The sequence below is a fragment of the Panthera onca genome, chromosome A3 (genome assembly GCF_046562875.1).
Source record: "Panthera onca isolate mPanOnc1 chromosome A3, mPanOnc1 haplotype 2, whole genome shotgun sequence".
Classification (NCBI taxonomy): domain Eukaryota; kingdom Metazoa; phylum Chordata; class Mammalia; order Carnivora; family Felidae; genus Panthera; species Panthera onca.
Window position 1 is genome coordinate 105,606,829 of NC_138341.1, and position 20,692 is coordinate 105,627,520.

Consider the following 20,692-nt stretch of genomic DNA (forward strand, 5'->3'; position numbering starts at 1 on the left):
ATAAATTAGTCTTCAGAGGATTCCAGCTCCCAGTCTTCTTCCTTTCTCCCTTCTTTCCTTCCTCTCTCCTCCCTCCCTCCCTTCTTCTTTCTTTCTTTCTTTCTTTCTTTCTTTCTTCCTCTTTTTTAATGTTTATTTATTTTTGAGAGAGATCAAGCATGAGCGGGGGAGGGGCAGAGAGAGGGAGACAGAGGATCCAAAGCAGGCTCTGCGCTATGAGTGCAGAGCCAGATGCTGGCTGGAACTCCCAAACCATGAGATCGTGACTTGAGCCGAAATCAATGGTCAGCTTCTTACCTGACTGAGCCACCTGGGCACCCCAGCCCCTAGTCTTCTAATCTTCCCATCGAGGCCCTGAGTACTGTGGAGTAGAGACATATCATCTCTGCTCTGTCCTGTCTGAATCCTGGACCTACAAAACTGTGAGAGACAAGAGATACTGATCATTTTTAGCCACCAGGTTTTGGACTAATGTGTAACATAGCAGTAGGTAATGGATATAGTGCATAAGGTGTGCCTATGGGACATTCTCGTAACACACATGTATATTCCTTTTTTAAAAAAATCAATGTGGCAAACCCTATTTATGTTTCATAAGAAAACTTACACCAAGTACTCTGTCAGTTCATCTCCACTATTTGTCAAGAAACCTTGACTTTTGCTTTTCTTAGCTTTGGTGAAGGAAGGGAGAGAGGATCTCTAAAATGAAATTCATGGGCAGGTGAATGCCACTCCTGGATGGGGTGGTGGAGTGATACAGTAATGACAACTGTGCCCTCTGGCACATGCACTGCAGCATCCTGGTTTCTTGTGCGGCCACAGAAGGGCTGTGTCAGGGTGGGCCTTATGTTCCTAATGACTGATACTAAGCCCACTCACACCATCTTGCCTGTCAAAAAAAAAAAAAAAGGTTGGCCCTGACACCAAGAAATAACAGCTGGGATGTGTTAAGAAATTTTTATTGTTTCCTTTGGATTTGTGATGAAAGCACATAAAATTACAAGTGGAAGAAACATCATGCCACAAAATTGCATAGAATTATTACAAAAATGTGAATTACGCATTTTAAATAATTGGAGATAGAAGAACCAAAATATGTACACTTTAAGAGTTTCAAATACTTTGTCCTATATTTTATTGTCTTCTGAAAAGGCAAAAGTCACAATGTCCAATCTGTCACAAACAATATTTATACAGTGCACAAGCGCAACATTAAATTCAAAGTAATGCAAGCAATGGCCCTTTCTTTCAGAAGGATTTAACGACTGCTTATCAATTACAGGAGTATTCATTAATGTATGGCGATGTTGAAATGTTCAAATGAAACGCTGAAAACCAAAACCACGCAGCATGTCATTAGAATTTTGAAAATTGGTTTTCACGGCCAAAACCACGCTAGTCTCAGTAGTGTAAAGGTACCAGAGGGGCACAGTCTAATTTACTACACAGCTCTCTCTATTATAGGTAAGACCACAGTACAGAATTTCACACATTCAACACAGAACAAGGCAAATACATAAAGGCACAAAACTGCACATCATATAGACCCTTTTTCTTTATCTTACTCTATTTCAAGTAATATTAATATTGTTAAATGATAGTATCGCTGTAGTAATTTCGATGATGCAAGATGGACAGTGTTACACACTACCCCACAACTGCAAAAACTGTCATTGTACAGATATAAAAATGTGATTACAGTAAATGGCCAAATACAAATGTATTGCAAAATGACTATCGAGTCACTAAGATCATGAAATCCAACTACCAGAACAGTTTGTGTTAAGTCAAGTTTTTTTCCACTTTTGTCTGTCTCTGGCCTAAACTGTGATACAAGGTTCTGTAATAATCATCATTGTGTTTGGTTATGAATGCTATTATTAGTTCACTCTTCTGCAATGTTAGACAGTCTGTAATTTTGTTTATAAAAACGCAGCATTCAATTGTGCCCTTTCTTGCTTCCTTACGATTAATGCCTTTCTTTCAAAGTGCAAAAGTAGAATGCTTTACAAAAGAATTCTCTTTCAGTGGAAGATAAGTTTTATTAAGTGTCTAATTAATACCCCAAATCTTTCACATCAAAATATAATCATCTCCAAAGAGGATGGGATTTTTTCCCCTGTGTCTTGCTAGATGTGTTTTTTTTTTAATCAAACACTCTTGCCTAATGTTGAACTAAGCCTTCATTTTGATTAAAACTTAATTGTGATCCCTAGTTATTGCTTAAAGTTAAATAAAATAATTTGCATAAAAATATTAAATTCTTGAAACACAATTTTCAGGACACAACTGGTTTTTGCATTTTAGAATGTTTCGCTAAGCTACAATCAGACAGGTTTATTTTAAAGTAAAATAAAGCTGTGAGCATCTTTCTTCAGGGCTTTAACTTCAATGTTCTTTGTGTTACTCTCTAGATTATATTTTCTTCTATATAATTACTCTCTCTTACTTAAGTTCTTTCAATAATACTTTTGATCAGTTTTCCCACAATATAATTTGTTTTTCTTATGCCACCCAACATAGAAACTTAACAAAAGACATAGTTAAGTGTGTTAAATGTACATAGTAGATATATAATGAAAGATTTTTTATGTTAGAATAAAATTGAAATCTGTCAGACTTAAAAATTATGAAAGATACTAATAAATTTCCATATTGCTGCCCTATACATTTTGTATATTCTATTAAAACAAGCTTAAAATCTGATACTTAAAATCCAGTTTTTGATCCTGTAAAATATATATCAAATTCATATTCTAAGTTCTAAATCTACCTCCACTCGTATCAATGGTTCCATCAATTGTTTCTTAGAATTTCAATATAATTTAATAGCGACATAATACAGATGTTTGACCATTTTCTTCTCTAGGTATTTATCCCTGAATTTGGTTTTAAGTCTTGTAGAAGAGACTTGGGTCATTGCCAATTAAAAAACACACAGCCATACTTGTGTATGTGTGTGTGTGTGTGTGTGTGTGTGTGTGTGCACTTACATGGCTGAGTGTGTACATAAATACATGGAGATAATATATATCATTTATATGTGGGTTTGTGTATTCTCTAGATAAATATTCAATCTTTATCTCTATAGTAAAAATAAATGAACCATATAAAATGTGAGACAGCAAAATAACCACTGGAACCTGTTCAGTCTGATTGAATCTCTGCTCAACATATATCAGCTCAACTATTTTTATTCAACCAGACAGACTCTTTGTAGTTATGTAATAATTTCAGGCCAACAACCAATGACTATCCAGACTTTTTCAGTGTAAACGGTCAACTCAGAAAGCACACTGTCTGGAAGTGTGTGGTCAGTTTGCCCAAGTAATCAAATGTAGGAGCCATATTACTAAGTCTTGGGATAGATTCACTGGGTGAGGATACAATCAAGTGACTTTTTCTCAAGAAAGAAAACCAACTTATTTGAATCACTATGGTATCTAATAAAGCCACGTCAGCAACAAATACACTGATGCCTCTACGATAAATAAATTAGCAAACTGCAAGCCGCCAGTGCTTGCAAAGCAAAGGATGGAACAGTTTAATATGCATGTTACCTTGAAGATATGGTAGTTGAGGGGCAGTTAGGAAAACAAATGCTCTAAGTTGACTGTTCAATAGTGTTAAATAGTGCTATGCATTTCTCAAACTATTTCTATTACTTTGAAATACTTTACACCAGAGCTTCAAATAAAAACATGAGCTTGATTTTCTTCAGAAAAGACACTGTCCTTCATTAAATGTCCCAGGGAGCCTGGAAGTTGCCTGCTTTGAATTTACTATTGGAAAGAAAACAAAAGCCCCACATACATGCACTCTCCATAAGTAGACCTGCGGTAGTGTCCATATAACGCATAGAGCCTGGGCATGAGGATGTCTGTATGGATCTGTCTAGAACTCCCCCTTTGGTGTGGATTTTAGGCTAAGGGATGCTTCTCAGGAAGATGCTCCTGGGCAGTGATCTTTGTAGTAAGAGAGAGTCCGATGAAGTGGCCATGCATGTTTTGAAGGCCTGGCAGGAACAATCACAGAGGAGTATCAAACTCTTTTCCTGGGTTGTCCCCTTCTAGCTCCTCACTGGAAGGAGGCCTGTGGTTCAGTTTTCCAGGGTCTGAGGCCAGGGAGGGAGGGGCAGAACTGTGATTGCTGTCTTCACTGATCTTCCCTTTCATGGCTTCCTGCACGAACTCCAAGATCTCCAGGGGCAGCCTTTTGAACTTGTCTTGGTACTCTTGCTCCAGATCCATCTGCAGCTGGGAGACATCAAGAGAGGAGAGGATTTTACGTCATTTAGTTTTCTATAACCACCCACGTAGGACCTCTTTGAAAGAGATGTACAAAGATGGGGGAGAAATGACTTAATGTAAATACCATCCACTTGGTTATCTATAGAGACGTAAAACAGAGTGTAGTTGGACACATCGCTTGTCCATAGCTGAAAATCAAGTTTCGGATTCTGTGTGGAGGAACAGGGCTAAAGACCTGCAACATTATAAATAAATTCCATACCCACATACACATACACAGAAGTGAATCTTTCTCTTTTTAATTTTTTTGTTTATTTATTTCTGAGAAAAAAAGAGAGACAGGGTGTGAGTGGGAGAAGGGCAGAGAGAGAGGGAGACACAGAATCAGAAGCAGGCTCCAGGCTCTAAGCTGTCAGCACAGCTCAAACTCATGGACTCTGAGATCATGACCTGAGCTGAAGTTGGACACCCAATCGACTGAGCCACCCAGGCGCACCACAGAGGTGAATCTTTTGAAAAAGTTTGCAGAAGTAATATGCAATGATCTGAAGTTCTTAAATATAAAGGCTGGAAGCTTCTGATAGCTGGGAATGCCAAGGTCAACCATGCATCAGGCTGGGGAGAGGGCAGAGGCTGACTGGAGAGGACAGGGAGATATGTGTGGGCTTCATGAAGTGTGGCCTCACTCAGATGCTGGGAAGCCACAGCTGGGTACTTCTAGAGAGCAGATCCACGCATTTTTACAAAGTGAACATACTTATGTAACCAACTCTAACTTCTGTTTTGACTTCTTTTATCATCTCTTTATTTTGATTCCCTTTTTTTCATTCTAATTTTATTTGCCTTGTAAATTGTTTTAGCTACCTAATAAACTGTCTTTTAATTTACCTCTTTAATGCTCTGGAGAATGCCCAGACTTTTAAAAGGCACAGAACCCTTTCCTCAAATGCAGACACAAATGGAAGCCATAATCATAAAACAAGTGAAAGCTGGGTGCCTCTGTAGATTGGGTGAAGGGCAGGGCTGGCGGTGGGTACTGCCTGCTAAAAAGCTCTGCTGTGTTGAGCCCTATCGAAACCCAGAATTTTACACGAAATTTTCTTTCCTTATTGAATGGTAAGCAGGGAGTATAATTTTAGAAACAGTCTGTGAGACAGCATGCTTTTTCTCCTCTTAGTAGCCTTGAGACAGATTTTCTTAAGACATGTCCTTAAAACCATTAAGGAATTGCTTTTTGCGCTTCTCTAACTTTTAAGGTGCACACAGATCACCTGGGCTCCTGACTTTACTTCTGATTCAGGAGATCTGGGTGGGGTTCAAGATCCTGCATTTCTCAGTGGATCCCAAGTGATACCAATGAGGCTGGTCTACCTTGGACACCTTGGTTATCTTCCTGGCCTGGCTCACCTCGGAGCTCCCCACTTACTTTTTGTTATGATCCTGGCCGTATGTCCTCCATCTGTGGCTTCATCTGAGGCTTCATGCTGTCTCTGGTGCCTGTCCTGAGCCCTGGCCCACCCAGGGTCAAGAGAGTGCTCAGGGCGTCTGGCCCTCGGTGCTGTGACCCGCCCTTCTTTACCCACATTCTGGACAGTGTCAGCAGCGTGACAACACCCTCTTTAGTTTAACTCCTTTTGCTCTTGCTTCTATGCTAGATAAATTCTGCCAAGACTTCGTTCTATAATGTGGGTTCATAATCCCCTATCTGCAATTCTAAAACCCTCAAAGTTCTGAAGTCCAGAACTTTATTGTACATTTGTGGCAAACACATAGACATTAATTGAAATAAGCCTATTTATAATCTTTATATATTTCACGGAATGTGAATATCCATGCATGGTACTATAGACATATTAATTTGTGTGATTATGAGGATGACCAAGCACCCCTCTGGAGTATTATGCTCACAATATATGCATTATATTACACTTTCTAAAATCAGAAAGATTATGAATTCCAAAAAAAACCATGATCCCAAGAGTCTCAGATAATGGACTGTGGATCTGTTTGAATGACCTTTTTTTTTTTCCACATCAAAAAGTGCCTGATAAAAATGGCTTGGCCTGAGTACTGAAAGTCAAGTATTCCTCCCAAATATAAAATGTAGGGTATTTATGAATATGTCATGCTGGCATATGAATTCTAATAAGCCAAGGAGGAAACAAGCTATGAGAAGGGCACCCATGGGGCTCTAAGATTGACATTGCTACAATAGAGCAAAGGCACCTTCACATACAGCTGCACCCTCACTGTTGGGAACAGGCGAGCCATTGGAGCATCGCAGACAAGATGACAATGGCCAATGCTTACCCAGGTGTCTCAACAATTTGGAAGGGTGTGAGGCTTTTACAAGAGTGAAATCTCAGCCTGGTGTTGGGCAGTTTCCATTAACTACCATCCAGGTCTCACCATCAATTTGTCTCAAGTTTAATTCAGGAATGCATGCTGTTAAAGTTTTGTTTCTAAGGAATATAGGGAAAGGAAGAAAAGCAAGGGGCCCTGTGTTTAGGAAATAGTAGATTTGTTTTTCTTTAGGTTAGTGTAGGGGGCCTTCAGCTTTAGATACATTTTACATAACCAGAGTCAATTTCTCTGAGGTCACTGGTGGACAAGACCCCATAGTGCTTGAGAGTGATGTTTCTTTTTTAAATTTATATATAAAAAAGAAAATGTGATATGTGAGACAATGTCAAAGGCTTAAACTAACACTTTTGAATATTTTTTAATAATCTGATTTTTAAAAATAATATAATCTTAATAATTATGATTCTGCAGCCAATTCCAGTGTGTGAGCCTCCCCCCCCCCCCATACCACAAAGCAATTCCCTAGGACACTGTCTGTGTCCTATAATTTAACTCAACTCTGATATCTACCTGGAGAGAGCATCAGATCCCACAAGTTAAGAGCTCAGTCCTAGAAGACTGTCCCTGACCCTCATCTCATTTCATATGTCAATTGCAAGTCCAGGTTGTCACCTGTGATTCTGACCAACTGGATATAGATTGGCAGCTCTAACAATCCCCTCATTGGGTTCGATTAATTTGATGGAGTGGCTCACAGAACTCAAACATTTTACTTACTAGGTTACTGGTTTATTATAGAGAGGTGTAACTCGGGAACAGCCAGGTGGAAGAGACGCATGGCGCAAAGTATGTGGAAAGGGGTGTGGAGCTTCCATGCTCTCTGAGCACCCACTCTTCCTGCATCTCCCTCGATATGTTTACCAACTCAGAAGATCTTCAAACCCCATCGTTTTGGGTTTTCATGGAGGCTTCATTACATAGGCATGATGATGATTAGCCATTGGCCATTGATTCAACCTCCTGCCTCCCTGTAGGTTAGGGGTTGGCACTGTAAGGTCCAATCCTTTAATCCCACAATTGTTCCCCCTCCTCTGCCCCACAATTAGCCCCCATCTTTCCAAGGGGCTTTTGAAAAGTCATCTCATTAACATAATAAAAGACATCTTGTTGCCCATTATTTAGGAAATGTCAAGAAATTTCAAGAGTTTTAGGAACCCTGTGCTAGGAACTGGGAAGAAGATTAATATAAATTCCTTATTATAAATCACAATAATAATAATTATTATTATTATCATTATTCAAAATAATTTTTAATTATTGACCCAATTGTGGCTAAGTTATAATTTTAGTGGACTTTTCTTTTATCATGGGTTAGTGGTAGATTGTATTGTTAGAATCAGTTATTAACAAATTAATTACAAAATATCATTTATTATTAAATTTCAAGTTAGAGCTTTCCTTTTATTTATTTTTTATTCTTATAAATGGAATACTTGTTCATTGTAAGAAAATATGAAGGGTAAAGTCTGGCTCTGTTCCCAAAAAATCCTATCCATCAGGAGTCTGGAATTATTCTAGCCTAAGGGTTGCAAACTCAGATGTTTGGGTGGGGGTGGAGGGGGCAGTCAAATCATGAAGTAGGAGTGAAAGGAGGGCATGCTCTGTCTAACGGGGTACCAGAAACTTAGCTTTAGCTAATGTTTGCAATTTTCATGAAAGATCTCCTGATTTTTTATTGTTGGCAGTCAAATTGAACCACACTCATGAGTTCTATTGGGCTTGTGAAGGGTTTCTAAATTCTGTCCTAGCAGATTTAAATCTGGCTTAGACCAGAAAACTCAAGAGATTGGGTCTGACGATGGATTTTGCATTTGGATCCTTCCTAGTTTTGCCTCCCCACCATCCTGAGCTTCAGATGGTCCTTTACTGAAAACCAGGGCTTGATCTTGAAGATCCTTCTTCTGGAGTTCAGTGCCATCCAATCTAATTCCCTTCTACTTCATATCCTCAAGGCTATTGAATGTCTACTTTCCGTAACTCAAGCTGCAAGTTTTATGGGAATGGTAGATTAATTGCACAAATGATAGCAATTCCTCCCCCCCTCCTTGTACTCATGGCCTTGGCAGTATCTCCCATCAAAGAGTAGAGTGTATTTTTCATTCCCCTGAAATTAGGGAAGCCTTGTGATTTGCTTTGTCCAGTAGAATGTGCCAGCATGCAGTTCTGAGCCTAGACCTCAAAAGGCTTCATGTGCTTCTGCTCTCACTGTTGGAAGTTTACTGAGCCATTATGTGAAGAAGCTCAGGCTAGCCTGCTATAGGAAGAGACACAGGATCCAATTATATCCTTATCACTTCAGCTATGACATGAAAGTGAAGCTGTTATAAACCAGCCAGTCCCTAGCTGACCCACCAGCTAAATACAGGCTTGAGCAAGGCTACTGAGATCAGCTGAGCCTGACTCAGACCAGAAGAATCACCTACAGTTCATAGACTCATGAGCTTAGTAAGTGCTTATTGCGGTGTGCTGCTCAGTTTTGTGTTTTTTTAGTTTTTTGGTAGGCAGCAGTATTGTGGCAATAACTACCTGATCTAGTAGGGAAATTCAAAGGAGTCTCATATATGGCCTGATATCACAAAGCACTCATAATTTAATTCAGCTGGCCCCATCTTTTCATTGCTGTAATCTTAAAACAGATTTTTGAGGGAAAATCACCATAGGACTGATAGATCTTCCTGAAAAATCTAAATTTGAAGAATATGCTTTGGAGCTTTTCTATAACATTAGCAAACATGAGCTTGCTTGATAAGACCTATTTTTAGGAAATGGGCAAAACAGAGGGAAGAATATGGTGAAATTTAATCTCTCTTTTTAAGGCAAATTATTACATTGCACCCAGTTATTAATAAATAAGAGCTTGGGATGCCTGGGTGGCTCAGTCAGTTAAGCGTCTGACTTCAGCTCAGGTAATGACTCATGGTTAGTGAGTTCGAGCCCCATATGGGGCTCTGTGCTGACAGCTCAGAGCCTGGAGCCTGCTTCGGATTCTGTGTCTCCTGCTCTCTCTCTCCTCTTTCTCTCTCTACCCCTCCCTTACTTCCACTTTGTCTTTCTCTCCCTCAAAATAAACAAACATTAAAATAAATAAATAAATAAATAAAAGCGTTGCCAGAATTTGTTTCATTTTAGGCTGAGTTCTCCAATTTGACTAGCCAGACTCAATCTCTAAATTTCTCAGTTAACTTGATTTTCAGAAGATGTTGCTTACTCATAGCTTCTGTTTACTCTGGATAGTTAAGAAGGAAAAGACAACACAGTCAAGTTCAAATGTTTTTAGCTCTGCCTGAGTATATTGTCCAAGAGTTTTGCACTTGGGATGCTATTCTGCCTCTGACATTTTTTCAATTGCCTTAGAAAATAAGGTAGAGATTTGATCTAGTTATGCAAGGTTTTGAGATTCATAAATTTAAAGAGGAAGACCAAGGAGAAAGTAAAGTTACTTACGAAGGTTAGTTTACAAATGGGGGTGTAGGGAACTCAGTATAATATAAATATGGTATAGATATAAAATAAGACAGGTTACTGAATTAGTAAAGAGATATAATCATAGCCAATTTTCTAAGGAAACAAACTGAAACCAGAGTATAATAAGCTACTATAGGATAAAAAGACAAAAGAACTGCTAAAACTTAAAAAAAAAAAGCTACAGAAAAAGCACAGACAGATATTTAAGGAGATTTTTCAGTTTGACCTCAAGTCCGACTCAAGTCATTTTGCCCAAAGGAGTATATTAAAGACCTTAACATAAAACAGGAAGCAAACAAAAATCTTAGGAAAAAAATCTAGGTGAGTAATTGCATAATCATAGGGTAAAGAGACCTTCTCAAGCAAGGTAGAAAAACTGTAAGCTACAAAGAAAAATTTATTAGGTATATGGTTGATCCTTAAACAATGTGGGGATCCAGGATGCCAACCCTTATAGTCAAAAATCCAAGTCTAATTTTTGACTCCCCACAAATTTGTTAATAGCCTACTGTTGACTAGAAGCCTTACCAATAACATAAACAGTCAATTAACACATATTTTGTATTTTATATGTATATTATATTAACACATATTTTGTATTATTATATGTATATATATGTATGTATACATATATATATATGTGTATATATGTATATACTTTAAGTAAGCTAGAGAAAAAATTCAGAAAAATTAAGAAAATCATAAGGAAGAGAAAACACATTTATTTATAGTACTATACTGTATTGAAAAAAATCCATGTATAAGTGTACCTATTCAAACTCGTGTTCAAAGGTCACTGTATGTATCTAAATCAAAATAATCTTTTTTTGGTGAAAAAGATGGGCAAACCTCAAGCAATTCATAGAAGAAGTGCAAATATAGACAGTTGAGAAAATGTTCACTCTCATTGACAAAAAGGGACATTCAATAGCACATTTTTTTAAAGGGATATATTGGTAGAAAAATAGTTTTTTCAAAGGAGTAATAACATCTGGTGAGAAATGGACTTTTTCAAATATTAGGCAATAATCTGATGTCTATAATATTTACAAGAAAGAAAATGTACATAGCTTTTCACCCAGCAACTCCACATTTGGGAAGGGAATCTGGCCCAGAGAAGAGAGCACATCAACATATAAGAGGGAAGCACCCAAGCTTATTGCAGCATTGTTTGTAGAGGTAAAAACAAAAACCACCATCAATATCCCACAAACAACCCCCCCCCCAAAAAAAAACCACAATGACAGCAATGAGAACAAAAGCCCTAGAAACAACCCTAATAATCTTAATATTTTGCCACATATGTATTATTATTGCCTATCACTCTTTTTTTTTTTTTTTGGTGAATCATTTGAAAATAATTTTCAGATATCACAACACTTGACCCATAGATAGTATACCACACATCTCCTAAAAATAAAGACATTTTTCTACATTATGGCAATATCCTAATCATGTCAAGGAAATTGATAATAATTCCTTAATGTTACCTAACATCCATTCATGTTCAAATTTTCCCAGTATTACATCTCCCAAAATTTCCAGCTTTTTTTTGGACCAGAATTCCAAGTTCTTATATTGCATTCAATTGTAATGTCTTGTCTTTTTTATTTCTTCCACTTGAATTATTTATTGTTTGAAGTTTTATTATGACTTGGAGTTTTGGAAGAGTCCTGTTCAATTTTCTTATAGAATGCCCACATGTTGAATGTGTCTGATTATTTCCTTGTGGTGTCGTTTAAGTTGGTCCTGGAAAACTGCCTTTCCTGTAAACTAGAAGTTAAGCCTGTAAGTTTGATTAGATGGGGATTAAACATTTGCTTGAACAAGAATAGCCAATAGGTATTCTTTTATATCTCATATTGTAATGTATCAGTGAGTTCTATTATTGTGTGGTTGCACTATCAGCAATGCTAAATTTGATCACTTGGCTAAAAGTAGTAAATACCAGACCTCAACTTTGTTAAGACATGTTTTCCTGTGGCTATTGGCAATTATTCTGTAGGAAAAACTCTGGATCTATATAAAGTTTCTTTAGCACCTTTTCATGAAATTGATGATTCTTGCCTATTTTATTAGGAGTAAATTCATTTTTCTATTTTTTTTAAATTTAGCTAGTATTCTTCTGTAAGGAAGAGCTTTCCCTCATCATGTGGAGAGGAACCAGAGTTCCTCCTAAAAAGGGAGAGTAAACATTTAATTCTTTTCCTTTGATTCACAAATACTCTGAGTAAGGAGTTGGGGCAACAGTAATTTCAAAAAATAGCAAATGAGTCTTCTTTTTCTTGTCTCTCTTTCTCTGAGAATAACTACAGACAACACATATTTATTTCTATTTATTCCTTTTGTTTAAATCAGTTACAGCCATTAGTCTTTTTTGAGCTCAAATTGTCCTATATAATGCCAGCAGAAGCCCTTGAAGGGCATGCTCCTGGGTCCTTTTGACATGCTGTCATCAGTTTCTGAGCACTTGCTTGCTTTTCTAGGTAAAATAAGGTAACTCAGGCACCTCTTGTCCTTCCTCTGCCTCAGACCTGGAATCAGCTACTTTTCCAAGGTGCCTTTATTGGAGAAGCATTAATAACCAAGCTTGGGTGCTAAAAGTGCTCACTGCTTTCCAGACTATCATTGTATTTAGGCTCTCAGGAGACAATAGGATGTGTATTTTTGAAAAATCGTTAGTACGTGTTGATATTTCAAATTTAATATAACATTATAGAATTTTTTTCTTAATTCTTTGATTCTATATTGGTATATCTTTTTTATTCTGTAATTAATTTTGTATATATTTTTTTTTGATAACAATATAACTTATTTGCTTTACATTTTCTAATATATGGAAGTAGTTTCAATATTATGCCCTAGCCATACAATAACCACATGAAGCTTAAGACATTTTTGAGGTTCTGTTTTTCATAGAATAAACCCCACCAAGAATGCACAATTATATTACTCTGTAAAAATTCACTTGAAATAATTATATTCTTGTATAGTTGTGTTACTTTTGATATACACATAAAGCCATTTGTTCCCATTGGTTTTCTCATTAGACATTTTAGATCATTTCGCTTTTTTTTCTTTCTCCGGAAGTATCTGCTGTATTTTCAATGTTTTTATTTATTTTTGAGAGAAAGAGAGAGAGAGAGACAGAGAGACAGAGACAGAATGTGAGTGGGGGAGGGGCAGAGAGACAGGGAGACAGAATCCAAAGCAGACTTCAGGCTCCTAGGTGTCACCACAGAGCCCAACGCAGGGCTTGAACTCCTGAATCATGAGATCACGACCTGAGCTGAAGTCAGATGCTTAACCGACTGAGCCACCCAGGCGGCCCAGCATCTGCTGTATTTTTAAAAATGTAATTCCTCCTAGTCTTGTAACCCTTTTAAAAATATCTCTGGCCTTTGGGAAATGCGTGTGGTAATATGGTACTGAAATCATCTTGCTCAAAATATTTTAAAATTTACTGCTAAGGATTAGGGAAAATAATAAAACTCACAAACAAACAAGCAAAAAAAATCCACTTAAAACAATACAACAGAGTTTCTGTAATAGAAAACATAGGCTTCTGCTTAAAGAAATGTAATGCAGCCAATAAATGTAAGACAATAAATGGCTGTGAAAATGGGGGAAAATAATCATGTGACTGTGATAAATGAAGTAGGTCAACATATGATTTTAGATGTACTATGGCTACAACTATGAGAATATTTTCTAAGAATACAGAATTACTTTGAAAGAAAATGCTAAAATATAAGCTGTATTGGGACTGAGTATTTTTACTTTTTCTATTTCTCATTTTTATGGCAATGTGATTATTTCACTTTTAGCATAAAAATAGCATTCCAAAATAAGAACAAATATTTTTTTTAAAAAATCCCAAATAAACAGGAAAATGCAAAACCCCTGAGCATGGGATAGAGTGGCCAGGAGAATTTTATAAAGAATTAACACAGGTATTTTAACCTCAACATCATCAATCAGCTGAGAGATTACTGAAAACAGTGGGAAAAGCATTAAAATACACATATAGAATGGGTGGTTTCAAAATCAGCTCGAGCCACCTTGCAGACTCTTTTTTTTTTTAATGTTTATTTATTTTTGAGACAGAGACAGAGCATGAACGGGGGAGGGTCAGAAAGGGAGACACCGAATCTGAAGCAGGCTCCAGGCTTTGAGCTGTCAGCACAGAGCCTGATGTAGGGCTCGAACCCACGGACCACGAGATCATGACCTGAGCTGAAGTTGGACGCTTAACCAACTGAGCCACCCAGGCGCCCCAAAACTCCTCTTATTTTTAGAATAATCTCATGAAGTTTTACTTTAACCAAGAACAGACATAACAGGATCATATAAAAATTACAGAGGTAGGTCAGTCAGGTTGAGGGGATTGTTGGAAAATCTCATGTGGGAAAATGGAACCACATTACATATCCCAGCCATTACAGATTGCGTTGGTTTATTTGTTTTCCTCTGAATTTTGATAAATTGCAATGAGAATTTGAGTCAAAATGTCTGAGTGGAGATTCCGTCTTCTACTCCAAACAGGGAAATGCTGAATCAAGTAGAACACATACAATTTTTATAAAGATTTTATTTTAATTTTATTTTATATTTAAAGTTTATTTTGAGAGCAAGAGAGAGGGAAAGAGAGAGAATGAGCAGGGGCAGAGAAGAGAAGTAGAGAGGAAGAGATGGAGAATCCCAAGCAGGTTCCACACTGTCAGCACAGAACCAGACATGGGGCTTGAACCCATGAACTGTGAGATCATGACCTGGGCTGAAATCAAGAGTTAGTTGCCAGACTAAGCCACCTAGGCGCCCCTAGAACACATACATTTAATTTAAATTGATAACAGAGTTTTAATATGAGAAAAATAAGTCCTTAAGTCACAGGAATAACAAAGGAACACAAAGTCAAAAGGCCCATGAGTGGTAGAGAAAATTCTCCATCTTAAGAAACTGGGGTTTTAATGTTCTAAGAGAATGGGAAAGAAGGCCTAAGCATTTGGAGTATTGAAGTGCTGAAACTATAGTTCCTGCAGAAAGCCACTTGTTTCCACGCTGGATATGCAGACTAGGAGAATTCAATCCATAATCATAGGGACAAGGTGAAGAAGCTAGTGATTCATGGGGCCCATTGAAGGAAAAACTTCAGCCATGAAGAATCAGGAACCCAAACCAGTACCATGAGTGACTGCAGCTTCCAGATTGATAGTACCCTTATAGATGGGTATCCAGTTCCAATAAATCAAAGAATAAACTTAAAAATTGATAAAACCCATACAGTCCCAGCAGAAGCTTGACAGCAGATTCAGACTGTTTGGATTTGCCACGTGCAAGGCAGTAGTGATTCCTATAGGTAAGCAATTCTCACGGAACATGAACTCAAAGTTCAAAGTTACAAACCACTCAAGGCAAATGCAGCATTTGCTTAACCTTGTAATTCCAGGTTGCCAATAGCAACTGAAATCTAAAGAAAATGAGGAAAAGATGATCAATTTATTTCTAGGTCAAAATGGAAAACACCTCAGACCCAAACAGAAATAAATTGGACACTTCATGCCAATGTGGAGGAATACAGTTAATTCACAATGGGTATAAATTCCTGACACTTTTAATCAAGTCTTGGATTATGTTGCATCCTTATAGTTTTGGCAGATTTTCCATAAATTATTATATTTACTTGAAAATGAAAATGACTTTCATCTTTTGAACAAATACCAACTAGCAATAGAGCCCATTACAAAGGGCTAGGAAGACATTACAAATTAAACTGTTGCCATCGATTTATCCAATTGGATAATTCATGAAGGGATAGACAAGATTCTCTGTTCATGAAAGGTGCTTGCATTTTCCAAATATGACCGTGGGCTGCTTGTTTACTCTCTTGGAATTGAAATCTCCTCATATGTAAAGTAGGGATTATAATGCCAGTTTCCACAGGTTGTTGTTAAAAGATTTAAATGACATTACACATGCTAAAGTAATTAGCATATTGTGCTTGCTTATTAATTATGTATAACTTTATTTCTAAAGAGAGACAGACAAAAAACATTAACTTGCAGCTGAGAACATATGGAATCCTGTCGAAGTGGTTTTTGCTCTTTCTAGCTATATCATTTGAGTCATTATTAGGTCAACGCAGCACAATTATGGAATGTGTTGGATCTCTCATTTAGATTATGTTCTGGGCTGTTGTTGACTTTGAAGCATTTATCAACAAACAATGTTTTGAACACTCTGATGGGTGCAAGGTCCTGTGTTTGGCACTGTGAAGAACGAAAAATTTAGAATCTTTCCGGGTTGACAAGTGATGTGTATGGTGAAAATAACAAGTTGGGCTGAATGGGTGCTAAGACAAAATATACTATGGATGTTGAAAATGAAGATTGTATTTTAGCCTTGAAGTGATATGGGGAATACTTTATAGGGGAGATGAGACTTAAAAAGTTGGGCCTTGGGGTGTCTGGGTGACTCAGTCAGTTACTCATCTGACTCTTGTTTTCTGCCCAGGTTATGTTCTCAAGGGTTTTTGAGTTCAAGCCCTGAGTCAAGCTCTGCACTGACAGCACTGAGCCTGCTTGGGATTCTCTTTCTCCCTCTCTCTCTGCCCCTCCCTGGCTCATGTGTGCTCTCTCTCTCTCTCTATATATATATATAATAAATAAACTTAAAAAAATTTTTTTAGGTTGGGCCCTGTAGGATTTGCCAACATCCTTGATATTGGGCAGAATCTTTCAACCTTCTCTTTAGGATACATATAATAGACAACATTTACTAGGGAGATGGAGTTCTCTAGCTGTAACTTCCTTCTTCCTTGCTCTTTTTAATAGTATAAAGTACAAGAACATATCTTTGAATCTGCTCTAATACATAATAATTAAATCATTTCCAATTTCTCTCCTCTATAATTAACTACAGATTACTATCAAGGGGACCTCACAGTCTACGGTTGAGAGCACTTCTTTAAGAGATGGCTGTGTGTTAAAAGTGACAGGATACGAAAACTTTACATCAGTGCTTCTCAAAAGTTAACGTAGATATAAAGTACCTGGTGGCTTTGTTAAAATGCAGATTCTGATTTAGTAGATCTGGGGTGGGTCCTGAGATTCTGCATTTCTTTTTTTTTTTTTTTTTAATTTTTTTAATGTTTATTTATTTTTGAGAGAGATAGAGATAGAGCACAAGCGGGAGAGGGGGAGAGAGAGAGGGAGACACAGAATCCAAAGCAGGTTCCAGGTTCTGAGCTGTAGGCACAGAGCCTGATGGGGGCTCAAACTCATGAACCATGAGATCGTGACCTGAGCTGAAATCAAGAGACAGACAATTAAATGACTGAGCCACCCAGGCACCCCGAGGTTATGCATTTCTAACAAGCTCCCAGGCGATGTTCATGTTGCTTGTCTAAGAACCATTTTCTGAATAGCACCACTTTAGACAAAGGAATCCCAACGAAGTCCTCCTTTTGTGTGTCTCCCCCTCAACATTACTTCAGGGTTTGATTTATATAGTAGAATTCTCTTTGTAAATCTCATCTTTCCAGACCTCTGGAGTTTGCTAATGTTCAGGTTTGGATTGAAGGTGTTTGTTGGAGGCTGTTGGGTGAAGGTAGAATGAAGGTTGTTAAGCCTGCAGAGATGAAAGATGAGGGATCCAGGATAGGTAGGCAGTGGATCCAAATACTAAATGCTAAGTAGATTCAAATACTGAATCAATAGAAGAGGAAAGATAGAAGCTAGAGATTATGTGATTTATCAAGCTTAGTTCCTAACATGCATTTATTTGAATTTTAAATTTTATTTCAAGTCAAAAGCCAAATACATTCTGACATAGATCTTATGTGTTAACTCCTCTATACACCCATATACTCCATGAAATTGCCCAAAGAGGAAATTTTCTCTTAATACAGCAAAGAACATGATCGGATTCCTGTGACTTTTTTTTCCTAGCTACATCCCCATTCTTTATTCACTGTCTTTTTCCCAATATACCTCTCTTGAAGTGCTTCAGTATCCTAGCTTAACCTATAATTTATACCTCCTTTGATTCTTAAGATGTATTACAGAATTTCTTTTGTGATCATCGTACAAGTGTCTAGCAATTGCTGTAGAAACCTTTGAAAGGGACATATAGTCAACTTCTCCAAAAGTTAGTAGTACTGGAAAGGGATTTTAGAAATTATATAGTCAAACCTTTTCCTTTTACTCACTATAAACCTGTGGCTAAAAGAAGTTAAGTGGGCTTCTCAAGAATTTAGCTTGGTAATAGCAAAATGAGTTCCAGAACCTAGTTGATTCTACTCTGCATTAAACTGGATTAACGGCTTCAATGCTTCATCTCTATATCCACAGCCTTTGCCTTCTGACTTTAAGTTCCTCTTACTAAAGTGGTAGAGGCTAGCTCTCTGCCTTTTGAATATGAGGTGGTCATGTGAGTTATTTGGCCAATAAAATGTTAACAGACATGGCCCAAGTAGAGGCTTGAAAAAGCACTTGTGCATTTCAGCTTTCATTCCCGTTACTCTGCTATGGTCGTGGGAACATGCCTGGTCCAGTCTCACAGAGAACAAGGCACGTGGAAATAACTGATCATTCCAGTCATCCCAGTCACACAGCCTGAATTGTCCAAGATCAAATAGCAGGTGGCTGCTATCCAGATATGTAAGTCCAGCTGAGATCAGTAACGTTACCTATCTGATCCATAACTAACCACAGATGTATGAACAAGCCCAGATAAGATCAGCTATACCCAGTCCAGATTGGCTTAACCTGAAGATTCATGAACTAAATAAATATAATTGAAGTTTTGTGTTTTAATGCAATATTTTTGTAGTTTTTCCCCCATGACCTCCATAATTTCTTTCAAAAAATGTGCATAAAACTCTGTGGCCTTCACATGGAATGAATTGTTTGTCATGTCCCAGAGCCTGACCCTTGCTGCTTTGTATACATATCACTACCATTCAGCATCTAAAAGCAAATTATACTATAATAGAAGGCAATAATTTTGATACTTGGCAAGCCACTTCAACCCAGTGAATGTTGTGTTCTAGGCCTTGAAATTTTGTGTCTGCACTGGAGTATTCTCCCCTTAAGGTGCCTACTATTAAGGCCTAAGAGTTTTCTATTTTATGTAGGTGCTTTCTTTAGGAAGACTCAGCAGGAGGGGCTATCATAGCTGGGAATAAAAATGATTCTGAATGAAGAAAGAAATTTGATTTTATTAAAATGAATAATCATAATTCAGTGACACCTTGTCACACTGAAAGTTATCACTGTACTTAAAATACCAAAAGATGGTTCAGATCTCTGAACACTTGTGCTCTGGAACAAGGAAGCTAAGAGACTTATTTCATAACCTTTAGTGAATACACATTTATTGCACTATTAACCATCATTCCTTAAATAAGGAAACTAAAGCCTATCACTTAAGTGGTTTAGTGCATAATCAAGATATGAACACCAATTCTTGCCACCTGATACAGGGCACTATGCCCCCATTCCAAAACCCCTCCACACTCTGTAAAAAGAGCATTTGTGATGATCTCAGTAATCTAATGGCTTAAGTGAGAGAAGAATCACAGATAACTCCAATGTATTTTCCTTGCATGTCTAGGATTTCAGAGTTGCTTCCACAAAATAATTGGAAAGTGTCTTTTACTGAAAAGTGATGCTGAGGAGGTGTTTTATGGCATAGGGTGTTATTCATATGCTGCCCTCTTAGTAACAGGATACAGGCTCATGGAAACAATAAGGATTGTCACCCAGCTGACCAATAGACCAGTAGAGCAATAGACCAATTAGCCTGGTCTATTTCTAAGCCTTCAGTGGGTTTTTCTATTTGCATCTGTCATGCTTAGAAGACATTGGCTTTTCACTCCCTACTATGTAATTCTTCAGCTTAGGATCTGTTATTTGGTCAGCCGGCTGTTTTCCTGTTTGCCATTTAGCATAGTCTAATTTAACCAGATTATTTCTGTAGAGTCAGATACTACAGGAAGGAATAAGCAAACGAAAAACTGGAAGAAGAAAAACACCCTGGTTTATAAGAAAAAAAGAAAATCTCTTGGGGTAGAACCAATGTAGTAAATATTGCTAGTAACCTACAATGAAAGAACAATAAAAATAGTAGTGATTTAACTGTAGGTTACTGAGTGGTTATTATGTGGCAGGCACTGTTCTTAGGACTTTTCATGTATTCACCAGTTTAATACATGTTCATTAATTTCAGAATCTCCAAATTCAGATATCTATGGGCCCCAAGAAACAACACAAATCTGTGAATTAGATTTGGTAGAAGTTAGTAGTGAGGTACGAATACCTGTGGCCATCTGGAATTGTATTTCATACTTAAACGCTCACCCATTGGTGAGAGGTAAGAAAGACCACACTAGAAGAATCTTATTCTCTCAGCCACATAAACCCTAAAAGAATCAATAAAAAGCCTCAAGTCAATTGAAATAAACGGTCGTTCAAAGGCTAATTATTTTTAGATGAAGTGTGTATTTCTTTTCAATCAAGTGGAATGCCACCAGCAGGGAAGAATTGAATTTACATTATGAATTCAATCTCTATAGTGAGTCACATTAGAAACAAATGTCTGTGGTGCAGGTG

General features: G+C 37.4%; 1 protein-coding gene across 2 annotated transcripts in view; it reads right to left on the reverse strand.

Moving 5' to 3' along the window:
- Positions 1 to 1,750: 1,750 nt before the first annotated feature.
- Positions 1,751 to 20,692, reverse strand: part of PLCB1 (phospholipase C beta 1) — a 695,363-nt gene continuing 676,421 nt past the window's right edge. Inside the window, exon 32 of one of the 2 annotated variants that reach the window (XM_060612318.3) lies at positions 1,751 to 4,256. In XM_060612318.3, coding sequence (XP_060468301.1) covers positions 4,029 to 4,256 — 228 coding nt within the window. In that variant the 3' untranslated portion in view covers positions 1,751 to 4,028. The remainder of the gene's footprint in view (positions 4,257 to 20,692) is intronic. The other variant, XM_060612326.2, reaches the window with a different exon arrangement.